The sequence below is a fragment of the Tinamus guttatus genome, unplaced genomic scaffold (genome assembly GCF_059628265.1).
Source record: "Tinamus guttatus ecotype Peru unplaced genomic scaffold, ASM5962826v1 Tinamus_guttatus_pri_ptg000629l, whole genome shotgun sequence".
Taxonomy (NCBI): domain Eukaryota; kingdom Metazoa; phylum Chordata; class Aves; order Tinamiformes; family Tinamidae; genus Tinamus; species Tinamus guttatus.
Window position 1 is genome coordinate 1,334,379 of NW_028289163.1, and position 25,282 is coordinate 1,359,660.

At 69.8% G+C, this 25,282-nt stretch overlaps 7 protein-coding genes across 8 annotated transcripts; 2 read left to right on the forward strand and 5 right to left on the reverse strand.

The window, feature by feature from the left end:
* Nucleotides 1-417: 417 nt before the first annotated feature.
* USP21 (ubiquitin specific peptidase 21) lies at nucleotides 418-5,102 on the reverse strand. Its single transcript, XM_088535386.1, has 12 exons — nucleotides 4,416-5,102; nucleotides 3,372-3,431; nucleotides 2,603-2,726; nucleotides 2,273-2,384; nucleotides 1,914-2,051; nucleotides 1,746-1,810; nucleotides 1,529-1,632; nucleotides 1,328-1,414; nucleotides 1,143-1,221; nucleotides 789-896; nucleotides 588-702; nucleotides 418-510 (listed from the first exon to the last, which is right to left on the reverse strand). Exons 1-12 carry the CDS (start codon nucleotides 5,100-5,102, stop codon nucleotides 420-422), a joined length of 1,770 nt encoding a protein of 589 aa, XP_088391512.1. The 3' UTR covers nucleotides 418-419.
* A 2,211-nt stretch (nucleotides 5,103-7,313) lies between these two features.
* On the reverse strand, nucleotides 7,314-9,047 carry UFC1 (ubiquitin-fold modifier conjugating enzyme 1). Its single transcript, XM_088535407.1, has 6 exons — nucleotides 8,916-9,047; nucleotides 8,132-8,199; nucleotides 7,974-8,037; nucleotides 7,811-7,887; nucleotides 7,579-7,669; nucleotides 7,314-7,498 (listed from the first exon to the last, which is right to left on the reverse strand). The coding sequence occupies exons 1-6, from the start codon at nucleotides 9,036-9,038 to the stop codon at nucleotides 7,427-7,429; spliced, it is 495 nt and encodes a 164-aa protein (XP_088391533.1). The 5' UTR covers nucleotides 9,039-9,047; the 3' UTR covers nucleotides 7,314-7,426.
* A 508-nt stretch (nucleotides 9,048-9,555) lies between these two features.
* On the reverse strand, nucleotides 9,556-10,028 carry APOA2 (apolipoprotein A2). The gene is made up of 2 exons (XM_088535485.1): nucleotides 9,775-10,028; nucleotides 9,556-9,688 (listed from the first exon to the last, which is right to left on the reverse strand). Exons 1-2 carry the CDS (start codon nucleotides 10,026-10,028, stop codon nucleotides 9,568-9,570), a joined length of 375 nt encoding a protein of 124 aa, XP_088391611.1. The 3' UTR covers nucleotides 9,556-9,567.
* Nucleotides 10,029-12,227: 2,199 nt separating this feature from the next.
* Nucleotides 12,228-14,727, forward strand: TOMM40L (translocase of outer mitochondrial membrane 40 like). The gene is made up of 9 exons (XM_088535401.1): nucleotides 12,228-12,325; nucleotides 13,222-13,289; nucleotides 13,439-13,531; nucleotides 13,601-13,702; nucleotides 13,791-13,896; nucleotides 13,974-14,096; nucleotides 14,196-14,272; nucleotides 14,360-14,462; nucleotides 14,533-14,727. The coding sequence occupies exons 1-9, from the start codon at nucleotides 12,235-12,237 to the stop codon at nucleotides 14,670-14,672; spliced, it is 903 nt and encodes a 300-aa protein (XP_088391527.1). The 5' UTR covers nucleotides 12,228-12,234; the 3' UTR covers nucleotides 14,673-14,727.
* An 865-nt stretch (nucleotides 14,728-15,592) lies between these two features.
* On the reverse strand, nucleotides 15,593-18,703 carry NR1I3 (nuclear receptor subfamily 1 group I member 3). Of its 2 annotated transcripts, XM_088535398.1 has the most exons (8): nucleotides 18,516-18,703; nucleotides 17,883-18,013; nucleotides 17,258-17,430; nucleotides 17,003-17,181; nucleotides 16,782-16,927; nucleotides 16,001-16,117; nucleotides 15,814-15,919; nucleotides 15,593-15,722 (listed from the first exon to the last, which is right to left on the reverse strand). In XM_088535398.1, exons 1-8 carry the CDS (start codon nucleotides 18,701-18,703, stop codon nucleotides 15,593-15,595), a joined length of 1,170 nt encoding a protein of 389 aa, XP_088391524.1. The 2 variants fall into 2 exon arrangements, with proteins under 2 accessions (XP_088391524.1, XP_088391523.1); XM_088535397.1 differs by having other exon boundaries at nucleotides 15,814-16,117.
* A 785-nt stretch (nucleotides 18,704-19,488) lies between these two features.
* Nucleotides 19,489-20,751, forward strand: PCP4L1 (Purkinje cell protein 4 like 1). Its single transcript, XM_088535411.1, has 3 exons — nucleotides 19,489-19,577; nucleotides 20,259-20,313; nucleotides 20,608-20,751. The coding sequence occupies exons 1-3, from the start codon at nucleotides 19,569-19,571 to the stop codon at nucleotides 20,748-20,750; spliced, it is 207 nt and encodes a 68-aa protein (XP_088391537.1). The 5' UTR covers nucleotides 19,489-19,568; the 3' UTR covers nucleotide 20,751.
* A 2,346-nt stretch (nucleotides 20,752-23,097) lies between these two features.
* Nucleotides 23,098-25,128, reverse strand: MPZ (myelin protein zero). The gene is given in 7 exon segments (XM_088535486.1): nucleotides 23,098-23,327; nucleotides 23,329-23,463; nucleotides 23,765-23,825; nucleotides 23,982-24,117; nucleotides 24,203-24,416; nucleotides 24,521-24,687; nucleotides 25,065-25,128. Coding segments are annotated over 7 exon segments (945 nt in total). The 3' UTR covers nucleotides 23,098-23,159.
* Nucleotides 25,129-25,282: the final 154 nt, after the last annotated feature.

Below are 25,282 nucleotides of genomic sequence, written 5' to 3' on the forward strand. Positions count from 1 at the left end.
CCTCCACTCGCCCCGCCCCCTCATCAGGCGCGACACTTGACCCAAACAAGCCCCGCCCCTCAGCATCAACCTCGCAGTTCTTGGCCCCGCCCCTTCCACTCAACCCCCGCCCTTACTTAAGCCCCGCCCCTTCGTCATTAGCCCCGCCCCCGCGCACTGTCAGGACCCCAGCGCCTGTGCCACCAAATTTGCCCAAATCTCTGTTTTTTTTTTTTAGTAAATTTATTCACAAAAGCCCCATGCCCGGGGCAGCTCCGGGGTATTTACACACTCGTCCTATGTACAAAGCCCCGCGCCGGGGGGGTGGCGGGGGCGGCGCCGGGCGCGGGGGACGCGGGGGACCGTCCCCGTCCCCGCGGCGGCTGCGCCCCCGTCCCCGCGCCCCGGCTGAGGTAAGAGGGTCGCGGCCGGCCGCGGGCTCAGGGCTTCTTGCGCGGCGGCTCGTCGAGCTCGTAGAAGAGCACGTAGCCCTCGCTGGACGGCACCTGGTTCTCGCTGATGGGCGACACGCTGCGCGGCGACCGCGGGCGTCACCGAAGCGCCGCCGCCACCGCGACGCCGCCGCCGCCGCCGCGGGTGGCACCTACCGGGAGTCGTTGTAGACGCGCCAGCCGGCCTGGTCCCTGCAGAAGGCGGTGTAGTGGCCGTAGTGCACGCTGCCCGAGTGGTTGCACAGCGCGTACAGGCTGTACACGGGGCTGCCTGCGGGAGGGAGGCCGCGCTCGGCGTCACCGCCGCGTGCCGGCCTCGTGGCGCCGGGCGCCGCGCGGGCCGCGCTGCCTCCTCACCCGCCTTCTCGCTGGCGAACTCCTTCAGGTTGAGCTGCTGCAGGGGGAAGTCCACGAAAACGGAGCATTTCTTGATGGAGTAGCGCGTGGTGGAGAACCTGTTGAGGTCTGCGGGGCTCCGGTTAAGGATCGGGAAGGACCGGAGCGGAACCAGGTGCCACCTCCCCATGGAGGGGACAAGCAAAGGAAGCTTCACGCTGGCTCCCGCTGGGCTATGACTTGGGCACATCCCAGTTGGTGCCTGAGCAGGACAAGCTCTGCCCGTGGCCGTGCCCCCTGCCCGTCCCCCCGGTGGCACCGCTGGCACGGAGCCTCCCGAGGGTTTCCCAGCCCCGGCGCGGCCAGAAAGGATACGGAGCACCAGGATGCGGGGGAAGCGCTGGATCGTGAGCTTCTTGGTGCTGCGCGTCCTCTGCCGGCACTTGTCACAGACCTGCTGGGGACAGGACGCCGCTAAGAGCGGCCCGGGTGTCCCGTGGCCGGCGCCAGCCCCGTGCCCTCGCAGCCTGTCCCGCCCGGGCCGAACACGGGCCTCTCACCGGAGCGTTTTCCGAGTCCAGCTCCTCCTCCTTGGTGAAAAGGCTGAAGCAGTCGTGGAGCGAGACCTTCCCGCCAGCAAAGCCTTTCTGCAGAGGGGACAGCGACGGGGCTCAGCCAGGGACACACAGGGGACAACGGGGACGGGGCAGGGGCTGGGGAAGGCACAGGGGACCCTCCCCGCTCTCCCTGCTGTCCCCTACCTTTGGGATGGGCAGGGAGAGGTCGCAAAACACTTCGAAGGTGGTGGAGCGGTAGCCGCAGGCCTGGCACTTGAGGCAGCTCTTCAGCTGCCCCACAAACAGATCTGGGGGGACAGGGGACACCCTGAGGCCAGGCGGAGCGGGGCCACCCGCCAGGGCACCCCGGGGTCCCGCTGGCCGCCCTTGGGTGCCAGGGCCGCGCGAGCGCCGCGCTCACCCACAATCTTGCTGTCCTCCCTGTCCAGGTACCGCTTCCACATCTGGTTGGCGCGTTCGTCGTCGCTGCGGGGAAGAGCAGAGCGTCGGGGACGCGGGACACGCGCACGGGGAGCGCCGGCCCGCTCCGCGCGCGGCCTCCGAGCGACGGAGCCGCCGGCGCCGGCACCTCAGCAGCTCCGGGTCCTCCAGCACCGAGGGCCGCTTGGCGTCCGACAGGATGCTGGGCGTCTTGCGGCCTTTCCGGTTGATCTCCGCGTGCAGCCGGTCCATGAAGAACTTGAGGAATTCCTGGGCGTCCTGCTGGCTGCGCCGGGGACCGGCCCGTCAGCACCCGTGGGTGCCTCCGGCCTCCGCCAGCTCCGGGGCTCGTCCCGCATTCCGGGAGCCTCCGCACGGGCACGGAGCCTGGGGGGTCCCTCCCTGTGTCCCCACGAGGTGCCAGCGTCCCCTGCCAGCACCCAGGGAGGGTGTCCCGGGTGCTGCATCCCTCCCTCTGCCCGCGGGCGCTCTCGGATCCAATCCAACCTGTAGCCCGTGAAGGACGGGACGTATTTCTGAAAGACGGCCTTGAAGCGCCCGGGGTTCACGGCCTCCGTGGAGTCCGGGTGCCACAGGGCGCTGATGACGTCCGCGAACGCTGCAGGAGAGCCCGGGCGTCAGCGCCGCTTCCCCCCGCGCTCCTTCCACGCGGATCCCGCGGGACGGGGCCGGGACGCCCGGTGCCGAAGCCGGACGCGGCGCCGCTCGCGAGCTCCGCGGTTACGTAACGGCGGGGCCCAGGCGTCCGGGCAGGGCAGGGCGTTTATGTAAGAGGTCAGCGGGGAGGATTAGCGGGCGCCCGGGCGCAGCACCCACCTTCGGTGAGTTCCTGCGGGGCGCGGGGGCCGCCGGGAGGCTCCTGGTGGAATTCCTTGCGCAGGCAGTAGTCCCGCAAGGGCCGCGTGCTGCTCAGGCACTGCAGCACGGCGTTCATGAAGCACTGCCGAGAGAAGGCGCCGGCCGCATGTGCCCACGCGCTCCTGGCATCCCCCGGGGATCCCTCCCTGCCACCCGGGATGCGGACGCTCCCGGGAGCCGCCTGCCTTGGCCGGGAAACCCGGGAGATGGATACGAGGCCTAGGAAGGGAGTGGCCCTGGGAAGAGCGGAGCGCTCGGACTGCTCCCATGGGCACAGGGGGGACGTGAGGGCCCTGTGGGTGGCACATAGGGAATGCTGGGCATGGGATACAGGGAATGCCGGCTGCGGGATGCAGAGAATGCTGGGATTCCCTATATATATAGGGACGCAGAGAATACCGGACACAGGATACAGGGAATGCCGGGTGCAGGATGCAGGGAATGCCAGGTGTGGGATGTAGGGAATGCTGTGCACGGCATACAGGGAATGCTAGGTGCAGGATATACGGAATGCTGGGATTCCCTATATAGAGAAAGATGCAGGGAATACCGGAGACAGGAATGCTGGGTGTGGGATTCAGGGAATGCCAGGTGTGGGATGTAGGGAATGCTGTGCACGGCATACGGGCAATGCTAGGTGCGGCATATAGGGAATGCTGGAATTCCCTATATATAGAAAGACGTAGGGAATATCGGAGACAGGATACAGGGAATGCCGGGGGCTTACCGTGTTGCCCAGATTCCTGAGTCCGACGTGGCCAGAGCCCAGGAGCAGCGTGTGATGGGTCTGCGGGAACACGCGGGAACGGCAGTGAGGCCGGAGCGCGGCGGGATCCATCCCAGCGGGAACAGCCTCCGCGACCAGACCTACCAATTCCAGGGAGCCGGCGGCTCCTCCCGCTCCCTACACCCGGGCGGACGGACAGCCGGAATCGCTGCCTGCCCCTCGCCGGTGCCCGCCCGGCCATCCCTGCCGGCCGCGCGGCTCCGGAGCCGCTGCCGGAACGTGGCCGTCCCTGCCGGGCGCGCGGCTCCGATCCGGAGCGCGGCTTTACCTCGCTGCCCATGAGGAGCAGCCCCATGACGGCCGTGTGCACCACGGACTCGGAGATGTCGGCGCCTCTGCCCTGCAGCTCCCGTTTGGAGGCCAGCGTGCGGTGCAGCTTGCGCGGCAGCTCCGCCAGCGGCGCTCCCTGCAGCCCCGGCATCGCTCCGGAGCGGCTCCGGGCCGGGACTGCGGCGCCGGCACCGCCGGGACCCTCCCCGCGCCTCGTTAAGCTGCAGCTCATTAGCTGAGCCGATTTCCCCTGGCTATTCTGGGCCTCGCTCGAGGCTCATCCCGGGGGGATTAATTAGCGGGAGAGCCACCTTGGGGACAGGGGGGGCTCGGAGAACACGGAGCGAAGGAAAACGCGCCCGCGAGGGCGGTCCCGGGAGAGCGGCCTCCTCCGGGGGACAGGCCACCGCTGAGCCCGTCCCACGCAGGGCCACGTGGCTGGGGACAGCGCTGGGTGTCACCCGGCCATGGGCACCCAACCTCCCCGTGGCCCTGGGGACCACGAAGGACGGGATCCAGGGGACGGGATCCGGCTGCTCCTGTGGGCAAGGAGCATCCATGGAAACGCTCCCGTGGGTGCCCGTGTCCCCAAGCCGGCATGACGCAAGGAAGACTGGATCAAGGGGATGTAACGAGGTGCCCTGTGCCCACAAGGAGACGGCAACGAAGCCGCTACCGCCGCGACCGCGAGCGCCGCGTCCCCCCGGCTCTTACAGCGGACGCCTTCTCGTCGGGCCGGCCGCGGGCCGGGCTGGCGGGCGCCAAACCGTCCTGCGCGTCGGGCTCGGGCCGCACGGAGAGCAGCGGCGCCGCGGGCCGCCCGTCCAGGCCCGGCGCCACGTTGACCCGGCGCAGCGAGGAGCTCCTCTTGAGCGCCAGGGCGCCGCGCGGGTGGCCGCCGTCGCGCAGCACGAGGCGGCTCAGCGCCGCCGCCACGTCCTCGGCGCGCCCGCCGCCGCCGCCGCTTTGGCTCAGGTCGCCGATGCTGACGGATTTGGAGCGGGCCAGGTTGGTGCCGCGGCGCTCGGGCTCGCGCGGCGCCCCGGGGCCAGCAGCGGGCAGCGAGAAGGAGGCGCTGGCGGGCACGGCGCCGGGCACGCGCACGCCGTGGTCGCCCTTGACGGGCCCGCGGCGCGCGGCCGCCGCGCCGCGCTTCGAGGCCCGGCCCCGCTCCAGCTCCGGCTTCTTGCCCCGCTCGTCGAGCGGGCCGGGCCGCGGCGGCAGCAAACGCAGCTTGGGCGCCGGCGAGAGCCCGTTGGCGGCCGAGGCCAGCGCGGCCGCATGGCGCTCCTGGCTCAGCGCCCGGTGGCCGTTGGGCAGCTTGGAGGCGGCCTTGGGCTGCGCCGCGACCGCCGCCAGCTCCCGGGCCCGGCCGCCGCGGTGCTCCGAGGCCTGCGGCATCGCGGGGCGCCGGAGAGGAGGAGCCTGCGGGGAGACGCGCCGGAGCTCCAGGCGAATCCGGGCGGGATGCGCCGGCGCCCCGGGGGGGGACACGCACCTCTCTCGCGCCCAGGGCCGCTCGTCCCCGCCGGCTCCGGGCTCACACCGCGCCGCGGCGGCTCCGGGGACGCTGGGTCCCGTCGGCGACGGCCCTGCGGGGCGGGAAGGAGAGCTCCGGGTGCCGCCGGCACCTCCCGGGCCCGCGGGACGGGGACGCGGTAGAGCCTTGGGGACACGTGAGCGCCCCGCCGGCATCGAGCGGTTGGGCGCCACGGGCCGGGACGAGGAGCGCGGAGGGAACCGGGGCTTCTGGCACCCTCCTGCTGGCCCTGCTGCCCACCCCATGTCACCCCCAGGATGTGTCCCCTTCTCAACCTGGCCCTGTCCCCCTCCCCATGTCCCCCAGGACATGTCCCCTGCCTGGACCTGGCCCTGTCCCCCCTAGGACATGTCCCCTGCCTGGCCCTGTCCCCCCTAGGATACGTCCCCTGCCTAGCCTGGCCCTGCTGCCCACCCCATGTCACCCCCAGGATGTGTCCCCTGCTCAACCTGGCCCTGTCCCCTTCCCCATGTCCCCCTAGGACATGTCCCCTGCCTGGCCCCGGCCCTGTCCCCCTCCCCATGTCCCCCCAGGACATGTCCCCTGCCTGGACCTGGCCCTGTCCCCCCTAGGACATGTCCCCTGCCTGGCCCTGGCCCCCCTAGGATACGTCCCCTGCCGAGCCTGGCCCTGCTGCCCACCCCATGTCACCCCCAGGATGTGTCCCCTGCTCAACCTGGCCCTGTCCCCCTCCCCATGTCCCCCCAGGACATGTCCCCTGCCTGGACCTGGCCCTGGCCCCCCTAGGACATGTCCCCTGCTCAGCCTGGCCCTGTCCCCCACGTCGTGTCCCCCCTATGACATGTCCCCTGCCTGGCCCTGGCCCTGTCCCTCCTAGGACATGTCCCCTGCCTGGCCCTGGCCCTGTCCCCCACGCTGTGTCCCCCCCAGGACATGTCCCCTGCCTGGCCCTGTCCCCACCAGGACATGTCCCCTGCCTGGCCCTGGCCCTCAAGCCCTGACCCACCAGGGCACCATCCCCAGCCCTGTCCCCGCCTGTGTCCTACCTCGGCCACAGCCCCAGCCCTCCTGTCCTTGTTACCCTCCTCCATGTCCCACTCCGGACGTGTCCTCTGACCTTCCTGGCCTTGTTCCTGACCCCTGGCCCTACACGAGCCGTGTCCCCTGCTTGGACGTGTCCCCTACCCCGTGTCCCATCCAGGAGCCATCACGAACCCTCCCCGGCCCTGGCCCCCACCCCACGTCCCACCCGGGCACTGTCCCCACCTCAGGCACATCCCCAACCCCACATGTCCCTTGTCCCCACGCAGTGTCCATCTGGGACATGTCCCCTGTCCTATGTGGCCTTGTCCCCCCCTCCCAGAACAAACCCCAGACCAGACTGTCCCTGTCCCCAACCCGGGACACGTCCCCTGCCCCCCTCCCCTCAGCCCGGCCTGGCCTTGTCCCCCGCGGGCGCCGTCCCCCGCCCCCCCGCCCCGTGTCCCCTCCCGGGCACCGTCCCCCGCCCCGGGCAGCACCGGGCACGGGGTGGAGGGGGGACGAGGGACCCCGCGCCGCCCCCCCGCCTCGCTCCCCCCCCCCCACACCCCGCGGGGGTCGCTGCCCCCCGCCCCCCCCTACCGCCTGCGGGGCGCCATGGCAACAACTCCCGCAGCGCCCGCCGCCATCTTTGTTCCTCCCTCCGCGCTGCCCGGCCCCCGGCGGCCTCACGCGCCGCGCCGCGCATGCGCCGCCGCCGGCCCCGCCCCACTGCTGACGCCTTTGCGTCGCCATGGAGACCGCGCGGCGTCGCTCCCCCCCCCCCATCCCGCCCTTAAAGAGCCAGCGCTTCCCTCCCGTCTTCTTAAAGGGCCAGCGTCCCTCTCCCCTGGCGCGCAGAGCGGGGGGCCGCAGGGCACCTCCAGCTAAGAAGGAAGCGCTCGAAGGTGGTCCTAAAAACAGCCTCGAGGAGGGAACTGGTATCCAGAAAGTGTATCCTGAAATGCCTCAGGGACACCCCAAAGCTGCTCCCCCTCAAGGGGCCAGGGCCACCGCCAGCAGGACACTCACAGCCCCCAGCGCCCCAGGGGGACCGAGGGGACCCTCAGCCCCAGAGAAGAGCAGCGAGGCAGGGAGCAGGCGCAGCCTTTATTGGAGAAGCAGCAGGAACCGCGCGGGGCGCACGGACGCGGCTCTGCCACGGAGCAGGAATGGTCCCTGCAGACAGTCCCCGGCGCTGCCGTCACTTGTCCTTGTGCTGCACGAGGCCCTTGGCGATGAGGTCGGGGATCTCCACGGCCAGCCAGGGGCCCAGCTGCGGGAGGGCAGTGGGGGCCGTGAGCGGCCTCGCGGTGACAACGGCCCCACGTCACCCTGGCGCTCGCCCGCACTCACCCCCAGCGCCATGAGATGCGCCAAGCCGAACTTGGGCACGTTCCTGGCCCACAGCGGTCGGAAATGGTCGTCCAGACAGATCTTCCCTCCTCTGCGGAGGACACGACGGAGCCGTGAGCTCCCCTGGACAGGGAGCCCATCCCGAGCGCCAGCACGAACCGGCCCCAGACCCGGGAAGTGACCCCCGAGTCGGTTAAGCGCCCCCAGGCACCGTCCCCCGCGTCCCCCAGACCTGTACATCTTGGCCGTCTTCCCGTCCAGCTCCGGAATGGCGATTTCGGGAGCAGTGCCCGGATACGTCACGGGGATCTGGCGGCAGGGAGCGGCGCTGCAGGGAGCCCGTCCCCGCCGGCCGTCCCCTGCCGCGTCCCCCGCGTGCTCCGGGCCGCACTCACGTCAAACTCGATGGCGAACTCGTACTTGAGCAGGTCGTGGATGTACCAGCACTTCCCGAACCACCTGCAGGAGAGGCGGCGTTGGCAGCAGCCACCCCCCGGCGCCAGGACGCGCGGGTGCCGATGTCACCTCGTCACGGGCGCCGCCGCTCACCCACCGCGTGCCGTCCGCGTTGGACTCCAGGCGGAACCAGTCGTTGTCGGCGCTCTTGTTGTTCTCCACGTACTGCGGGGGCCGCGGGATGGGAACGGCGGCGGATGGAGGCCCCCGCGCCCGTCCCCACCGGCAGCCCCTGCGGGGCCGCCCTGAGGTGGGGAGGGACGGGGCAACTTGGGGGGCTGGGGAGGGCCCAGGGGGACTGGGGCAACTGGGGCGGCGCCTGGGGGAACTAAAGGGGGGAGAGGGGGACTGGGGCAGGGGAGAACTGGGGAGCACCCAGGGGAGCCAGGGAGGGAATGGGGCAACTGGGGAGGCCTGGGGCAACTGGGGAGGGGAACTGGGAGGGTCTGGGGGGGCCTGGGGCAACTAGGCGGGGCGGAGGCAAGAGGGATGTGGGGAGCACCCAGGGGAGACGGGGAGGGACTGAGGCAACTGGGGGGGGCTGGGGTAACTAGGGGGACCCTGGGGCAATTGGAGGGGGGTCTGGGGAAAGGGGGACTTTGGGAGCACCCAGGAGAACCGGGGAGGGATTGGGGCAACTGGGGGGGGCTGGGGCAACTCGGGGGGAGTCCGGAGCAAGAGGGACCTGGGGAGCACCCAGAGGAGCCAAGAGGGACTGAGGCAACTGTGGGGGGAACAGGGAGGAACTGAGGGGGACATGGGACAACTGGGGGGACCCTGAGGCGACTGGGGGGATCTTGGAGCGACTGGAGGGCGGTTCGGGGCAAGAGGGACCTGGGGAGCAGCCAGGGGAGCGGGGAAGGCCGGGGGTGCGGGCCCACCTTGATGAGCGCCTGCAGCTCCTCCTTGAGCCGCTGCGCCCAGCGCTCCCGCTCGCGCGGCCCCGCCGCCGTCCGCAGCAGCGGCAGCGCCGCCACCGCCCGCCGCGTCGCCTCGTCCGCCATCTTTGCGGCGGGCGGAAAGAGGCTTCGCGGGGCACGGTTTGCACAGGCGCGCCGCCGCCATCTTTGTTAGGGGCAAAAGGCCGCTGGCCGGAGGTGACGTCCGGGTGGGGAGAGAGGGGGCGTGCCATAAAGCCGCCATCTTTCTTAGGGGCAGAGGACAGTGACGTTGCGGGGCGGAGCCGCTCCCAGCGCTGCCATCTTTACTACAGGCGGTGCAGGGGGCAAAGGTAACGCTAGGGGGCGCTGCGCCCCCCCGCCATCTTTACCGCGGGCAGGCGGCGCCACGCGTTGCTCCCAGTGCTGCCATCTTTAGTGAGGGCCGTACTGAGTCCATCGGGTCTCAGCTGCGCCCGGACCCCAGTTCGACCCCGGGGCCGGGGGGGGGCTCCAGGCCAGGGCGGCCGCGGTGTCACCCCGATATGTCACCCCCCATCCGCGTGCACCGAGACAACACGAGGGAGCTGGCAACGGCCCGAGGGCTTTATTGAGGGACAGGGGACACGGAGGGAGGGGACACGACCCCGGCGCCTCAGGCCTGCCCGGCCGCCTTCTTGCCCAGGTTCAGCAGCTGCGAGAAGAAGCCGACGACTTCGGAGCGGACCTGGGCGGCCAGCGGCGCCAGGTGCTGCTTGGCCTGCTCCAGATAGGCCCTGGCAGGGAGAGGGGACAAAGGCGGCGTCGGGGGGGGTGACAGCGGGGACGGGACCCCCCGCGTCGCCCCTTCCCGGCCGCGCACTTGGCCTGCTGCTTCATCTCCTCGGCCTGCAGCTTGCTGGGCAGCTCCTTGTCCATGTAGTCGCTGAGCGTCTGCAGATGCAGCTCCAGCGCGTCCATGGCGGCCTCCACCCGCGCCTCGAGCTGCGAGGGGCTCTCGGCGGCGGCGGCGGCGGCGTCGCCCGGGGGGGACTCGGCGGCCACAGCCGGCGGCGCCGCCTCCAGGCGGGACGAGCCCAGCAGCAGCAGCAGCGCCAGCGCCGGCAGCAGCTTCATGGCGGCTCCGGGGCTGCGGGCGCAGGGGGCTGCGGCGGAGCAGGGACCCCGGGCGGCGCCCGCGGTGCCCTTGGGGTTCGTCCCCCTGCCCCGTTGGACCCGCTGGGGTTGGTCCCCTTGTCCCGTGGCGGCCCCACAGTCTGGCCCCCCGCCCCATGGCACCCCCAGGGCCCGCCTCCCATACACACTATGGCACCCATAGGGTCTGCCCCCTGCCCCATGGCACCCTCTGCTTCCGTCCTCCTTGTCCCATGGCACCCGCAGGGTCTGCCCCCCCCCATGGTGTCCCCAGTGTCTTTCCCCCCCCATGGTGTCCCCAGGGTCTACCCCCTGCCCCATGGTGTCCCCAGGGACTGCCCCTCCACACCCCATGGTGTCCCCAGGGTCTTCCCCTGCCCCATGGTGTCCCCATGGACTGCCCCTCCACACCCCATGGTGTCCCCAGGGTCTTCCCCTCCACCATGGTGTCCCCAGGGTCTTCCCCTGCCTCATTGTGTCCCCAGGGTCTCCCCCCCAACCCGTGGTGTCCCCAGGGTCTCCCCCCACCCTGTGGTGTCCCCAGGGTCTCCCCCCACCCTGTGGTGTCCCCAGGGTCTTCCCCTGCCCCATGATGTCCCCAGGGTCTTTCCCCCCACACCCCACGGCACCTCCACCTCTATCCTGCCCCATCCCAGCCCCACGGCACTGCCATCCCCCCAGCCCCACGGCTGCCCCTCACCTGGGAGGGCTCTGAGGGCTGCGGCTCCCTTGGGTGCCGCTCCGGGAGCCCCGGGCGCTTTTATCCCCCCCGGCTGCTCCCGCCCCCGGCACCAGCCCCAAACCCAGGTAAACACCACGGGGCTAAGGGTCACTGCTGGGGACAGGCCGTGCCGTGGGGCTGCCCCACACCGGGGACAGCGGGGACGCAGGGGCCCTGCACTGGGCAAGGGGGTCCCATGCACCGGTATCTGCATATGGGATCCCCTTGTGCAGAATGGGGGCACTGCGGGCACACGGTGGCCCCATGGCACCTCATGGCCCCATGGCACGCTGTAGCATTGCAGCCCTATGGCACGCTGTAGCCCCATGGCACGTTGTGGCCCCATGGCACGTTGTAGCATTGTGGCCCCATGGCACGCTGTAGCCCCATGGCACATTGTGGCCCCATGGCACGTTGTAGCATTGTAGCCCCGTGGCACATGGTGGCCCCATGGCACATTGTAGCCCCATGGCACGTTGTGGCCCATTGTCACCCCGTGGCCCAGGGTAGCCCCGTGTCCCCTGGGTGCCCCTCGGCGCCTGCCCCACGGCGGGTCCCCTCCTCCTGTGGGGCCAAGGCCGGCGCCTGCCCCTTATCGCTGACCCTCGGCCGCCAACGTGACAGGGTGACTCAGCTGGGAGAGGGGCCACCCCTGCCCCGTCCCCCTGTCCCCCTGTGTGGCACCGGGGACAAAGACCCAGGGACATGGGGGTGAGGGGGGGAAAACGTGGGGCTGGGGACGTGGGGGACATGGCACTGGGGCCATCAACATGGGCAGGGGACACCGGGAGGGGACATGGCACATAGGGGACATGAGGGCACTGGGAGGGGACACTGGACACGGCCAAGGGACATGGGGATGCAGGGAGGGGACATGAGGGGGGGATCTGGGGCAGGGCCAGGGGACAGGGGGAGGGGACATGGAATGCGAGGAGGAAACATGGGGACATAGGGAGGAGACAAAGGACGCAGAGGACACGGGGAGGGGACGAAGGGGACTCAAAGAGGGAACCCGGGGTTGGGAACATGGGAGCCTGTCAGGGGACGTGGGGAGGGGACTGTGACCAAGGGACACGGGGAGGGACACGGGGCACAGGGAGGGGGGAGCAGGGGGGGCTGCACGGAGAGGTGGCCGGCGGGGACAGGGTGCCCGTGTTGGTGACCCCGGAGTGGGGGTGGGAACGTGGCACACGCGGAACGCGCCCGAGAGGCGCCCGGACCCGGGAGGCCGCGGAACCCCCCGCCCCCCGGGCCAACCAATGGTCTTTGCCCCACTGCCCGCTCCAAAGATGGCGGCGGCGGCGTCGGGGCGGGCGGGGCGCGGCGAAGCCGCTCATCCGGCGCCCGCGCCCAAGATGGCGGCGCCCGCGCGGCTCGGGGCGCGCGCGGCGGGACAGGGCCGGGGCGCCGGGGCCGCCGCGCGCGGCCGGGGGCGGCCGCGGGGCCGCTGAAGGCGCCGCCGGGGCCATGGGCAACGCGCTGGGCCCCGCCGCGCCGCGCCGGGCCCAGCCGCTCGGCAGCCCCGGCAGCTTCGACGAGCTGCACCGGCAGTGCAAAGGTGGCGGCGGGGGGGGGGGGACACGGGAGGGGACAGATGGCCGCGGGGGGGACACGGCGGCAGGTGGCCGGGGGGGTCGTGGCGTGTGGGTGAGCTCAGAGCGGGGGGGCGCGGCGGGTCCTGGGTGGCCTCGGAGGGGGGTGACGCGGGAGGGGGCAGCAGGTGGCCGGGGGGGACACGGGGGGGGTGGCATCTGGGTGGCTTCAGAGTAGGGGGGGGCATGAAGGGGAGTGTCCTGATCTGTGAATGACATCAACTGGGGGGGGGGTCTTGGTATATGGGTGACCTCAAAGGACAGGGGGACATCGTGGGGGGGTGTCCTGGTCTATGGGTGACCTCAAAGGACAGGGGGACATCGTTGGGGGGGTGTCCTGGTCTATGGGTGGCATCAATTGGGGGACACACACGGAGCGGGGGGGTCCTGGCATTCGGGTGACTTCAAGGGGGGGGAGACGCAGGAGGGGGGTCCTGGCATCTGGGTGGCTTCAAAGTAGGGGGGACATCGTGGGGGGGGGTGTCTTGGTGTATGGGTGACGTCAATTGGGGGGGGACATGGGGGAGGGGGTGTCCTGATCTGTGAATGACATCAATTGGGGGGGACGGGGGGGGGGCTTGGTATCTGGGTGACCTCAAAGTAGGGGGGGGACATGGGGGACATATGGGGGGGGGGGTGTCCTGGTCTGTGGGTGACGTCAACTGGGGGGGGACACGGGGGGGGGCGGTCCTGATCTGTGAATGACATCAATTGGGGGACACAGGGGGGTCTTGGTATCTGGGTGACCTCAAAGCAGGGAGGGGACATGGTGGGGGGGGTGTCCTGGTCTATGGGTGACACCAACTGGGGGGGACACACGGAGGGGGTGGTGGCAGCAGCGCTGACCCCGCCGCCCCCGCAGAGGTTTTCCCGCAGCAGATGGAGGGGGTGAAGCTGATCGTGAACAAGGCCCTGAGCAGCCACTTCCAGGTCGGTGGCCGCCGCGGGGACCGGAGCCGCCTGGAGCCGGCGGCCGGGGGGGCACCGTGACCCCCCTGGCCACCCCTGTGACCCCCTGGCCACCCCCGTGACGCCCTGGCCACCCCTGTGACGCCCTGGCCACCCCGCCGTCCCCGCAGGTGACCCACACCGTCCACATGAGCACCCTGGGCGCCTCCGGCTACCACTTCAATGCCACCTACGTGGGCGACCGGCAGCTGGGCCCCGCCGAGGTGAGCGGGGGACGTTTCGGAGGGGGGTCCCCACGCGTCCCCCCCCCCCCGTCTCACGGTGTCCCGCAGGCCTTCCCGACGCTGGTGGCCGACATGGACAACGGCGGCAGCCTCAACGCGCAGCTTCTGCACCTCGTGGCCGAGCGCGTCCGAACCAAAGCCGTGTTCCAGGTGGGCCGGGGGCTCCCTCCGGAGCCGGGAGCGCCGGGAACGGCTCCGTGCGCGTCCCCGAGCCCCGCGGCCGCTGCCCCCGTTGCAGACGCATCAGTCCAAGTTCGTGACGTGGCAGTTCGACGGCGAGTACCGCGGCGCCGACTGCACGGCCACCCTCACGCTGGGCAACCCCGACCTCCTCAGCGAGTCCGGTGAGCGGCGGCATCGGGGGGGGTGACGCACGGGGGGACGCCCCGGGCGGTGGCTGAGGCCGTCGCTGTCCCCGCAGTGATCGTGGTGGCCCATTTCCTGCAGAGCGTCACCCCGCGCCTCGTGCTGGGCGGCGAGCTGGTCTATCACCGGCGGCCCGGCGAGGAGGGGGCCATCGTCACGTTGGCGGGCAAATACACAGGTACGAGAGGGGACAAGGGGACAGCGCGGGGACACCCCCCGCCGGAGCTCCGTCCCTGGGGACATCCCGGCTCCGCTCGTCCCCTTTGCTCCGTGGCAGCTCCCAAGTGGGTGGCGACGCTCAACGTGGGCTACGGCGGCGCCCACGCCAGCTACTACCACAAAGCCAACGAGCAGGTGAGCGGGGGGACATGTGGGCCACCCGCCGAGGCCACCACGCGGGCCACCCGCCGAGGCCACCGCGTCACCTCCCGCTGCCACCAGGTGCAGGTCGGGGTGGAGCTGGAGGCCAACACGCGGCTGCAGGACACCACGTTCGCCTTCGGCTACCAGCTCAACCTGCCGCAGGCCAACATGGTCTTCAGAGGTGAGCGGGGCGATAGCTGCACTGGGCACCCTTGGGTGCTGTCGCTGACCCCCCATATCCCCTTTCCCAGGGATCCTGGACAGTAACTGGTGCGTCGGGGCGGTGCTGGAGAAGAAGCTCCCGCCGTTGCCCGTCACCCTGGCTCTGGGCGCCTTCCTCAACCACTGGAAGAACCGATTCCACTGCGGCTTCAGCGTCATCGTGGGCTGAGGAGGCGCCTGCTCCTGCCACCTTCCTGCTCAGGGAGCCCCGGGGGCCACCAGGGCTGGGGACACGGCCCCAGGAAAGACTGGGGGACACCGGTCCCTTGGCGCTGGGGGACACCGTGTGACAGCGCGTGACGGCTCGAAAGCTATTAAAGCCTTGGGGCTGAGGAATCATAGAATCATGGAATGTTTAGGGTTGGAAGGGAGCTCTAGGGATCATCCAGCGCAGCCCCCTGCACACGCAGGGTCACCTAGAGCACGTGGCACAGGGCTGCGGCCAAGCGGGTTTGAAGATCTCCAGAGAAGGAGACTCCACAACCTCTCTGGGCAGCCTGTTCCAGGGCTCTGGCACCCTCACTGGGAAGGGATTTTTCCTGAAGTTCCTGGGGAACTTTTGGTGCTTCCGTTTGGGGCCGTTTCCTCTAGTTGTGTCGGTGGCCACCAGTGCAAAGAGGCCGCCCCATCCTCCTCACGGCCTCCCTTGAGGTACTTCTAGACACTGCTCAGGTCCCCTCTCAGCCTTCTCTTCTCCAGCTGAACAGGCCCAGCTCCCTCAGCCTCTCCTCACAGGGCAGATGTTCCAGGCCCCTCCTCATCCTCGGAGCCCTGCGCTGGCCTCTCTCCAGCAGCTCCACATCCCTCTTGTCCTGTGGAGCCCAGAACTGGACACAATCCTGCAGATGTGGCCTCAGCAGGGCTGAGCAGAGGGGCAGGATCCCCTCCCTGGACCTGCTGCAGACGGGTGCTCTGGGTGTTTTTTTGGGAGGGGGATCACGTGCTGCTCTCCTTGAGCATTCCCGTTTCCTTCTGCTCCCACCTGGAGCCGCCGTGGCCCAAATGCACCCACCGAGCCCGGAAAAATCAAGGAGCTTTTACTGTCCCTTGGGAAGCGCTTTGGGGCGGCGCGGGGCTGGGGTCTGGGCTCTAGCTGATGATTTCGGAGAGCAGCGGCGTCATGGAGGTCAGGTCCTGGATGTGCAGGATCTGCTTCATGTTCTGCATCTTGAGCGTCTGCAGCTCCGTCAGCATCAGCAGCAGCTTTGGGTAGAGAAACCTGCCCGGGGCCGGGAGGAGCCGCTCGCTCGGGGCCGCGGCGGCGCCGGCGGATGCCCCACGGCGCCGCGTCCCGCGCGAGCGGCACCCACCTGCCCTCGGGCATGGGGTGCTGGTGGTCGATGTAGCTCTTGAGCGTGAGGGCCACCTGCTCCTGGAGCTGGTCGATGAAGTCCCGCTGCGTGATGCCCGTGCGGTCTGCGGGCGGCGCGGGCGCGTGAGCGGTGACACCGGGCGGGCGGGCGCCGCGTCCCGGCCGTGCCCGCCGCGGGCACCTACCCGTGGAGAAGAGCAGGATGGCCTGGAGCAGCACGTACTCGGCCTCGTGCAGCCGCAGCTTCCTGAGGCTCACGTGGAACTTGAGCAGCGGCTCCAGGTAGATCCGCTGGAAACCGGCTGCGGAGAGCGCCGCGGTGATGGCACCGGGATCTTTCCCGGCACCGGGACCTTTCCTGGCACGTCCGGAGCCGCTTCCTGCACCTCCTGGCTGCCCGCGGTGCCGCTGTCCCTCTCCCGGCACCGGGACCTTTCCCGGCACCCCCGGAGCCTCCTGGCTGCCCCCGGTGCCACTGTCCCTCTCCCGGCACCGGGACCTTTCCTGGCACCCCTGGCGCTGCTTCCTGCACCTCCTGGCTGCCCCCGGTGCTGCCATCCCTTTCCCGGCACTGGGACCTTTCCCGGTACCCCTGGAGCCGCTTCCTGCACCTCCTGGCTGCCCCCGGTGCCACCGTCCCTCTCCCGGCACCGGGACCTTTCCCAGCACCTCCGAAGCCGCTTCCTGCACCTCCTGGCTGCCCCCGGTGCCACCGTCCCTCTCCCAGTACCGGGACCTTTCCCAGCACCTCGGAGCCGCTTCCTGGACCTCCTGGCTGCCCCCGGTGCCACCGTCCCTCTCCCGGCACCGGGACCTTTCCCAGCACCTCCGAAGCCGCTTCCTGCACCTCCTGGCTGCCCCCGGTGCCACCGTCCCTCTCCTGGCACCAGGACCTTTCCCGGCACCCCCGGAGCCTCCTGGCTGCCCCCGGTGCCGCCGCCGTCCCTTGTCCCCGCGCGCGCTCACCCAGGGCGCCGTCCTCGATGGTGTAGCAGTGCTGCCCGCACTCCCAGGCGCCCGTCTCCTCGTTGAAGGTCATGTTGAACTGGATGTGGCTGATCTCCAGCGTGGCCCCTTTGAGCAGCGCGATCTGGTCGTCGATGGGCAAGCTCCTAGCGGGACACACGGAGCCGTGGCGGCGGCGGCGGCGCCGGGGACAGCGGGCGCCGCGTCCCCGCCGTGCCCACCTGAAGGCTGGGATGTCCTTGGCGAACCTGATGATCTGCTGGATCATGAAGGTGCTGAGGTCGGCCAAGTGGGGCAGCATGGAGAAGACGTCGGGCAGCACGTCCTCGGCCAGGCACTCGGGGGACGCGGCGGCGGCGGCGCACGGGGACGGGCTGCGGACGTAGAGGCGCACGGGGGGCTGCGCGCGCGGGGCCGCGCGTCAGCGGCGCCCGCGTGTCCCCGCGGTCCCCACGGTCCCCCTCGCCGCCGCTCACCCGGTAGTGCACGAACTGGGAGAAGCTGGTGTCGAAGTTGCGCTTGTGGGCGGCGATGAGGGTGGCGATGAGTTCCCGCTGCTCCGCCGTGAGCGCCGGGGCCGCCTCCCGCGCCAGCCGCCGCTGCCGCCGCTGCGCCCGCCGCCGCCGCAGCGCCTCCTCCGACATGATCACTGCCGCCGGCCCCCGCGCCGTCACGCAGGACGCCGGGGCCCCCCGACGCGGATCCCCCCCCGGCCGCTTCCCTGCATCTCCCTGGGGTTGTCTGTCCCCCCTGTCACCTCGTGCTGCTCCCCTAGGTCACCCCCATCCCTGTCTGCCACCTTCTCCGGACCGTCCTCTCTGCCCCTGTGTCCCCCCTTGTGCCGCCCAGGTCACCCCATTGTCCCCTCTACTTCATGTCCCCGCATAGCTCCTCCCTGTCCTTTCTGCTCCCGTGTCCTCCTCTGTGCCACCAATGTCCCTGTGTTGTCCCCTCCGCCCAAGTATCATCCCCTCTGTCCCACGTGGGTCCCCCCCTCTCCTCCCTTCCCTCTCCACTCCTTGCCTTTCACCCCCATCCCCTTCCCTGCCACCCCCGCTGTCCCCGTTGTCCCCTAGGGCCACCGGGGCCGTCCGCACTCACTGTCCCTCCTCATGCCCACGTCGAGGCACTTCTGCAGGCGGCAGGCCTGGCACTGCCTGCGCTTGGCCTTGGTGATGGGGCAGCTCCGCGTGAAGGGGCACGTGAAGCGGACGCCCTTGTTGATGGAGCGCCTGGAGGGACACGGGGACAGGCAGCAGGGTGGCCACGGCCACAGCGTCCCCATGTCCCTGTCCCCCAGACCCGCCCTCCAGTGTCTAGAGGGGCCACCCTGTGCCCACGGTGACACTGGAGCAGGATGTGCTGGGATGGGGGCACCCCTGGGTGCCAGCACCCTGCGAAGGGCCTGGCTTTGAGCACCCCCTCCTATGTCCCCTCTTGTCCCATCCCTTCCTGTCCTGTCCCATTTCATCCCACCGAGCATCCTTTCTGTCCCCATCCCCTCCTACGGGTCATCCTGACGCTCTTGTCCTGCCCCATTCCATGTTGTCCCATCCCTCCACATGGCCCCATCCCGCTCTGTCCTCTCCCATCCTGTCCTGCCCCATCTTGTCCCTCTCCATGTTGCCTTGTCCCATCCTGTCCTTTCCCATCCGTCCCCTCCCACCCCATCCCATCTTGCCCCATCCGGCCACCTGGTCCCATCCTGTCCCATCTGCTGTCCCCCTGTCCCACCTGAAGAAGCCCTTGCAGCCCTCGCACGTCATGACGTGGAAGTGGTAGCCGGTGGCCCTGTCCCCGCACACGGCGCAGATCTTCTCCTCCTCGGCCTCCGTGTCCTCCTTCTCGGTGGCCCGGTGGCTGCGCGGGCCGGGGCTGCTGCCCACGCTGCTCTCCGGGTCCGAAGGGCTCGTCACCGACATGGCTGGTGTCCCCCCCTGTTGGGGACCGCGGCCAGGGAGGGCCTGTGGGACAGGGACGTGCACATACGTGTGCCCGTGCACATACATGTGGGCATGCACATACGTGTGTGCATCCTTGCACGCTCATGCACGCAGACGTGCACATGCTCCCGGTGCTGGCACGTCCCCACTGTCCCCACCGCGGTCCCCACTGGCACTTGCCCCCTTGCAGACGCCACCGCATGTCCCCTTGCAGACGCTGCCACACGTGGTTGTGGCCGCCGTGAGCCCGGGCCGCCCTCCGTGCTGCCCTGTCCCCCTCGTCCCCCGGGGGTGTCCCCAGTGTCCCCCCCCGTGGCCGTCACTCACCCGTGGGGCCCGCTGGGGGCCACCGGGCTCCTCCGCCGCCACTCGCCGGAGCCCGCTGGAATTTGAACCTTGAACTTGGCGGAGGCCGCCCAGGGCGAGGGCGGCGCCGTGGGGACAGGCGGGGACGGTGACACCGTGGCCGGGGGGGGGGACGGGGCGGGGGGACAGGGACACACACCAAGGTGCACCCCGCCTCCCCCCCCCCCAACCCGGCGCTGCTCCCAGGCTCTCTGGGACACTGGGGACCCTGCGGGGGTCCCGGTTCTGTTGGAGCGGCCCCATCCCGGACGCCTGGGCCCGTTCCCGGACGCCTGGGCCCCCCCCGGACGCCCGGGCCCCCCGCGCCGTCGAGGCCCGGGCCGGGGGGGGCGGCCACGTGCGCAACGGGGGGGAGGCGGGGCAAGGCGCGCGCCCCGCGCGCCCATTGGCTGCCGCGGCCGTCACTCAGCGGCGGCGGGCTATAAAAGCGGCCGCGGCGCGCGCAGCGCCTCAGAGCGGGCGGCGGCGCGAGGCGGCCATGAGCGAGGTGAGGGAGGGGGCGCGGGCCGAACAGGGACCGAACCGAACCGGGGGGGCTCCTGGTCCCGGGGGGGGCTCTCGTGGTCCGGACGGTTCCCGCTCCAGGGTTAGTGGCGTCGCGGCCACCCCCCAGGCTCCTCTCCCGGTTCCGTGGGACCCGGCACCGGTTCCCCGCTCCCCATTCCCGGGGTGGCGGGGCCAGCGCGACGGGAACCCGCAGGGGATTAGAAACAACAAAACAGTCAAAAACAGGGAAAAAGGGGGGAGAATCCCTATTTTTAGCCACAACTGGGACCTGGAAACGAGACCCCTTCCTATTGCGGGGGGTCCCAGCCCTTTTGCGTGGGGCTCGGGGCAGCCGCACGGCCGGGGTCCCGCTGTGGCAGCTGCCGGATCCCGGGGATGCTCCGGGATGCCCGGAGCAGCGTTGGAGCCTGGTGTCCCGGGGAGCATCCCGCTGCCGTGCGCATCCCGGCTGGCTCCGCATCCCGGCGGATGGGGATGGGAACGTGATGCCCTGGGGAGCATCCCGCCCGGCTCCGCATCCCGCCCGGCTCCGCATCCCGGCGGATGGGGATGCAGCGGGGTGCTGCATCCCGCTCCGGGCATCCTCGGAGCAGGCAGCTCCGTACGGGATCTGCAGCGGCTCTCGGGAGCCTCCTGACCGGCGCTTTCCCTCTCTCCGCAGCTCGGTGCTACGGAGGCGCCGACCTCCGCGGAGGCTCCCGGCGGGAAGGAGGAAGGTGAGGGCGCGCGGCCGCCTCCGGCACTCGGATACCGCGGAAGCTGCTCCCGCGGGAGACGCTTCGGGCTGGAGCGGACCCCGCGCTCCCATCCCCAGCCCCGGGTTTGTGATCCCACTGCCGGGAATGTCGCCCAGCTGGATTTGAGGATGAGGCAGCTCCGTCCTGCCCTTGCCTGGCGCTGTGGAGGAGGGTGGGATGCAGGGCATATCCCGGGAATGTGGGGACAGCTTGGGGGCTGTGGGGACACCTGCAGCAGCTGGGATGTAACGGGGCAGCTGGGTTTCCCTGCAGCCAAAGGCGGGAATTCCAAGAAGGTGGAGGAGGAAGAGGAGATCGACATCGACCTGAACGCTCCCGAGACGGAGAAGGCTGCGCTCGCCATCCAGGGCAAGTTCCGACGCTTCCAGAAACGGAAAAAGGACTCGGAGCCCTGAGCAGCATCCGCCTCGGCGCTTCCAGGGCTCCCCAGCCCGGATCAGGCTCCGGTTCTTTGCATGTCACCTGTCCCCAGCTGGGGACATGGCCCTGTCCTGGCCCCACGTGTCACCTCAGAGCTGTGCCTGTGTCGGGCTGTCCCTGGGGACACCTCGGTCTTCCTGTCCCCTCGCTGGGGTCGGGGGTGCCCCGAAGCCACCGGGCTGTAGAGCCCGATGGGTGACCTGAGTTCAGATGGGTCCCCGTGTCCCCCGGGTGGATGTGGCCCTTGAATGGGGGGAAACAACAGGGAAATGTCCCCTCCATAAGGAGCAGGGGAAAAACCCCTCCGGTCCCCTGGGATGCCTTGGGGAGGGCAGGGACAGCAGGAGGGTGCTGGGGACACAGGTCCTGCCGGCAGCCCCTGTTGTGGGGACCCCGGGGTGCCCTTCCCGCTCCACAGTGTCCCCTGTGCTCGTTGTCACCGTCCCCCTTGTCCCCGTGCGGGCTGGCCGGGGCGATCGGCACCGCACGGGATCTTCTCATGGATGTAAAGAATAAAACATAGAGGGAGAGCGGCAGGGCTGGCGCCTGCTCCGTGGGATTCCGAGGGATCCTGGGCGGGTGCCAAGGGACCGCCGTGTCCCCGGGCACCTTGTCCCCTTGGTGCCACTCGGGGCGAGCGGGGTGGAGGCGCCGCTTAAAAATAGCATCGCGGGGCCGCGCTGTTCCGCTCCCTTCCCAGGGCTGGCCCCATCCCAGCATCCCTGGAGCTGCGTTCCTGGAGCGCCCTCGGAGCGCGCGGATGGGGACCGAAACCCCAGGAGCTGGGAATGAGGGGGACGATCCCCACCCGCATCCCTGGGGCGAGAGCCGGGCTCGCTTGTCCCATCCCGTCCTGAATTTCACCGCGTCTCTCCCGGTTTGCCTCCGTGCTGCTTTTCCAGCACGGAAAAGCGAAAGCCGGAGCTGGCCTCGTTTCCCATCGCACTATTTTTACAGCAGAGATAAAAGAGTTGCCATAAATCACCCCCCTTCCCCGGCAGCTGCTTTTCTTCCTCTGCCGCTGCAGATTTCCCGGTGCGGTTTGGCTCTCTGTTCCGGGGATCGTTAATCACCCTTGGAATCACCTGCCGGTGCCGGCTGCGTTCCCGGGGGCTGCTTTGGGTGCGTAAAATCATCACGTGCGCCCTGGACAGGGGAATTTCGCTGGGAAAGGGGTCTGGGAAGGACCCCTTGGATCAGCCACAGCCTGAGCTCCACATCCTGGCAAAAAGAGCAGGGAAGATCCCTAATTCCCATCCAGGAGCCGTGAGCAGGTGCTGGAATTAAAATGGGGTCTGTTTTCCTGGCCCTCCTGGGGTTTCCTATGTTCCCTCGACGGCTCCTTTGCTCCACGGCCTCGGATCAACCTCGGAGCCACCGACTTAATTAAAGTGGTGCTAGGACGGGCTGCGAGCCAAGCTCGGGAATGGGAAAGCCGAGCGGCCTGGGCTGCTTCCAGCGGGATGGCCGGGATCCCGCCGGAGCGAAGCCTCTGCGGCCCCTTCCCTCACAGGCTCCCTGCAGGAGCCAACGCTCCTTAGCAGGAATAGCTCTCCGGAAAGACAAATAATCCGGCCGGCAAGGGAGGGAAAAAAAAGCCAGAGAGGCCCCGGGAGATGCCGTGGATTCCGCTGGGGCTGGGCCGCGCTCCGTGCAACGAGCTGGCAAGTGCTCAGCCCCCTTCCTCCCTGCCCTATGTCCCATGGGGTGACGCGGGGGGGACCGGGATGGCTCCTCGACATGTCAGTTTTTATTAAGGTTGGGATCCGGGAACGCCCGGGGCGTTGGAAAAGCCCCTCGGGAGCGCGGGGCGCCGCGGCGGGGGCTCCTCCGGCACCGGCCTCTCCTCCTCCCGGCGGACGCGGCCGCGCGGAGGGGGACGGCGGCGGCGGGGGGGTTATCGGACGCGTCGTCGCGGGGGGTTAATCGGGAAGGGGGACGGAGGGGACGTGGCGGGGGCCGCCCCACGACGTCATTGCAGCTCGGTCGCGGGGCAGAGACGAGAAAACGGCCAGAAAAGGGGCAATTTGGGGCACGGAAACCCTCCGGAAGGCTTTGTTTTTGGGACAGAGGGCACGGATGGGGGCAGCGTGAGCCCATAGGGATCCTGGAGGTCCCCGGGGAGGGATGGGGGGATCGTGGCAGCCCGGGGCCCAAAACTCATGGGTTTCATCTCGAAATAGAAAAAAAGTGACACGTGGGCAGCGGTTGCGCGGCGGAAGGGGCCGCTCGAGGGGCTTCGGGGCGTCCCCAATCCGAGCTGGGGACACCGCGGTGTCCCCGAGGCCGGGGGACCCCGGGCGAGGATCACACCCCGCTCCTCGCCGGGTCCCGCGGCTCCGGCCGCCTCTCCGCGCGGGAAGGGGAGGCCGCCGAGGGGGGCGTCACTTCTCCGAGTCCATCTTGATCATGTTCCTCAAGGCGCTTTTGAGGCTCGTCTTGCTCGGGGACTTGGTGGCGGGCGGGAGGCCGGCGGCCTCGGCGGCCTCCCCCTTCAGCTCCATCTCGATGGTCATGACGACCTTCGGGGGGCGGGGGGATTCAGCGCCCGCCGCCGCGCTCCCCTTCCCTGCCCGCTAACCGCTATTTCTTCTCCTTGCGGGAATCGCCCGGGACTCCCTTGGCCTTTTTCTCGCTCGCCGCCTTGGTGCTCCGGCTGTGGTCCAGCATGGCGTAGAGGACGGGCGCCTGCGGGTGCGACGGGCACCGTCGGGGCCGGGGACAACCACCCCATCCGCCCCCCGACCGCAGTTTTCCAGCCAGCGCTCCGGGCGCTTTGCTGCTCTCCCCTCCTCGGGAGATCCAGCTCCCACCAGCTGGTTGTTTTATTCCCTCTAAATCCAAAAGGGAGAGTTTTCCTGGGCCGCCCTGTCCTCTCCTCCATCAGCTCCTGGCTGCTCCCGTGGGATTTTCCCCCTGTGCCGGGCTATGGGGCTGCTCTGCCTACGCACGTTCCCGCCTGATCCCGGCCCGTGATCCCGGCGCTCACCTGGCGGCTGCGCTTGGACGCGTCCTTGGCTGATCTCTGCAGCTTCCCTTTCTCCATGGCACTAAAAGCGGGCACGGAAAAGCGGAGAGGCAGCTCAGAAAGACTGAGTCGCTCCGACCTGCTCCAAGCCACCCGCTCCCACCAGGAAAACTGGGATCCGGCTGTGGCGATGCTCCGTTTTCCACCCATTCCGGATGCGTCTCGTGCCACGTCTCACCTGAGCCGTCTCTGCAGGGCCGCCTGCCTCCGGAGCCAGCAGTAACGGATGAGATAGACCAGGGCCACCACCACGAGCACGAGCAGCAAAGCTCCCCCGATGATGGAGCCGAGGACGACGCCGTAGCGCGTGGGCACTGCGGGCGCGCGAGCTCCCCGTTAGCGCCCGGAAAGCCGGGAACGCGGCGGGGGGAAAACGGGAAGCGCGTCCCCACGCGGTACCTTTCTCGAAGACGTAGAGCGTGACCTGCGAGGACTTGCCCACGATGTCGGGGGGGTTCTTGACGTCGCACGTGAAGGTGCCGTTGTCCGTGTAGTCCAGGTTGTGGATGACGATGGAGCCGTCCTTGCGGTGCGGGTTGCCCACCCACTCCATGCGCTCCTTGAAGGTGCCCACGTCATCGATGTAGGGCTGCCCCTTGGCATAGTGAAAAATCTAGGGAAAGAGGGGGAAAAAACAGGACAAACAGCGGGGTTAGGATGGCTCCGGGCACAGTGGGGCTGTTCAGACACTGGGATGCACGGAAGGACGGTGCTTACGGAGATGCTGTCCCGGGAGCCCTCGGCTTGGAAATGCCACGTGATGGAGATGTCCTCGGAGATCCATTCGCTGGACCAGAAGCTGCAGGAGAGGGTGACGTGGGAGCCCACGGTGCCGTAGATCTCCCGCTGCGTGTAGACGTGGATGGCGAGCGACGGCGAGAGCCCTGCGAGGCGGCAAAAAGGCGTCACCGTCACCCTCGGTGGCACCCCGACACCAGGAACCTGCTCCGGATCCGCATTCCGGCCACCGCCGGAGCGAATCCCGAATCCCGGGGCTGCTGCCGAAGGGCCCTGGAGAATGCATGGGGGATGGCAAGGGACAGTGGCCCTTTGTGCCGCCGCGGGTGGCACTTTGGCCGCGGGGACATCCTGGAGCGCTCCGAGGGGACGGCGTCGTGCGCCGGGGCATCGGAGGCGGCTCCGGAGCGGCCCAGAGGGGTTTGCATGGATAGAGCAGCGAAGCCGGGAGGCGCCGCGCTGTCCCCACCGGCTCGTCCGCGTGCGCCAAATCCCGGGATTTGGGGGTGCTTCCCGCCCTTACCCAGCGCGGCCAGGAGCGCGGCGAGGACGAGGAGGCTCCCGCTGCCCGCGGCGCCCTGCGACATGGTGGCTGCCGCTCAGGCGAGCCGCATGGGAGGCCGGCGCAGCGCGGGGCCGAGGCCGCCGCTTAAGAGTGGGAGCCGCGCGCCGCCCCCTCCGGGGGGGCAGCAAAAGGGCCGTTTTGTCCGGCGAGGGGCGACGAGGGCCAAACACGCGGCG

Bases quoted from the DNA above. Each gene is read 5' to 3' on its own strand.
- USP21 (XM_088535386.1), bottom strand. From the start codon at position 5,102: ATGCCGCAGGCCTCGGAGCACCGCGGCGGCCGGGCCCGGGAGCTGGCG. The intron at 2,727-3,371 runs GTAAGCCCCCGG...TTCTCTCGGCAG, and splicing joins TCAGGAATCTGGGCAACACG to TGCTTCATGAACGCCGTGCT. The intron at 1,222-1,327 runs GTGAGAGGCCCG...TGTCCCCAGCAG, and splicing joins TGGACTCGGAAAACGCTCCG to GTCTGTGACAAGTGCCGGCA.
- UFC1 (XM_088535407.1), bottom strand. From the start codon at position 9,038: ATGGCGGACGAGGCGACGCGGCGGGCGGTGGCGGCGCTGCCGCTGCTG. The intron at 7,888-7,973 runs GTGAGTGCGGCC...CCCTGCCGCCAG, and splicing joins AGTTCGCCATCGAGTTTGAC to ATCCCCGTGACGTATCCGGG. The intron at 7,670-7,810 runs GTCTGGGGGACG...TGTCCTCCGCAG, and splicing joins AAGACGGCCAAGATGTACAG to AGGAGGGAAGATCTGTCTGG.
- APOA2 (XM_088535485.1), bottom strand. From the start codon at position 10,028: ATGAAGCTGCTGCCGGCGCTGGCGCTGCTGCTGCTGCTGGGCTCGTCC. The intron at 9,689-9,774 runs GTGCGCGGCCGG...TCTCCCTGCCAG, and splicing joins GAGATGAAGCAGCAGGCCAA to GGCCTATCTGGAGCAGGCCA.
- TOMM40L (XM_088535401.1), top strand. From the start codon at position 12,235: ATGGGCAACGCGCTGGGCCCCGCCGCGCCGCGCCGGGCCCAGCCGCTC. The intron at 13,290-13,438 runs GTCGGTGGCCGC...CCGTCCCCGCAG, and splicing joins CCCTGAGCAGCCACTTCCAG to GTGACCCACACCGTCCACAT. The intron at 13,703-13,790 runs GTGGGCCGGGGG...CCCCCGTTGCAG, and splicing joins GAACCAAAGCCGTGTTCCAG to ACGCATCAGTCCAAGTTCGT.
- NR1I3 (XM_088535397.1), bottom strand. From the start codon at position 18,703: ATGTCGGTGACGAGCCCTTCGGACCCGGAGAGCAGCGTGGGCAGCAGC. The intron at 18,014-18,515 runs GTGGGACAGGGG...GTGTCCCTCCAG, and splicing joins GGCTGCAAGGGCTTCTTCAG to GCGCTCCATCAACAAGGGCG. The intron at 15,723-15,813 runs GTGGGTGCCGCT...GGCCCCGGGCAG, and splicing joins CACCCCATGCCCGAGGGCAG to GTTTCTCTACCCAAAGCTGC.
- PCP4L1 (XM_088535411.1), top strand. The intron at 20,314-20,607 runs GTGAGGGCGCGC...GTTTCCCTGCAG, and splicing joins TCCCGGCGGGAAGGAGGAAG to CCAAAGGCGGGAATTCCAAG.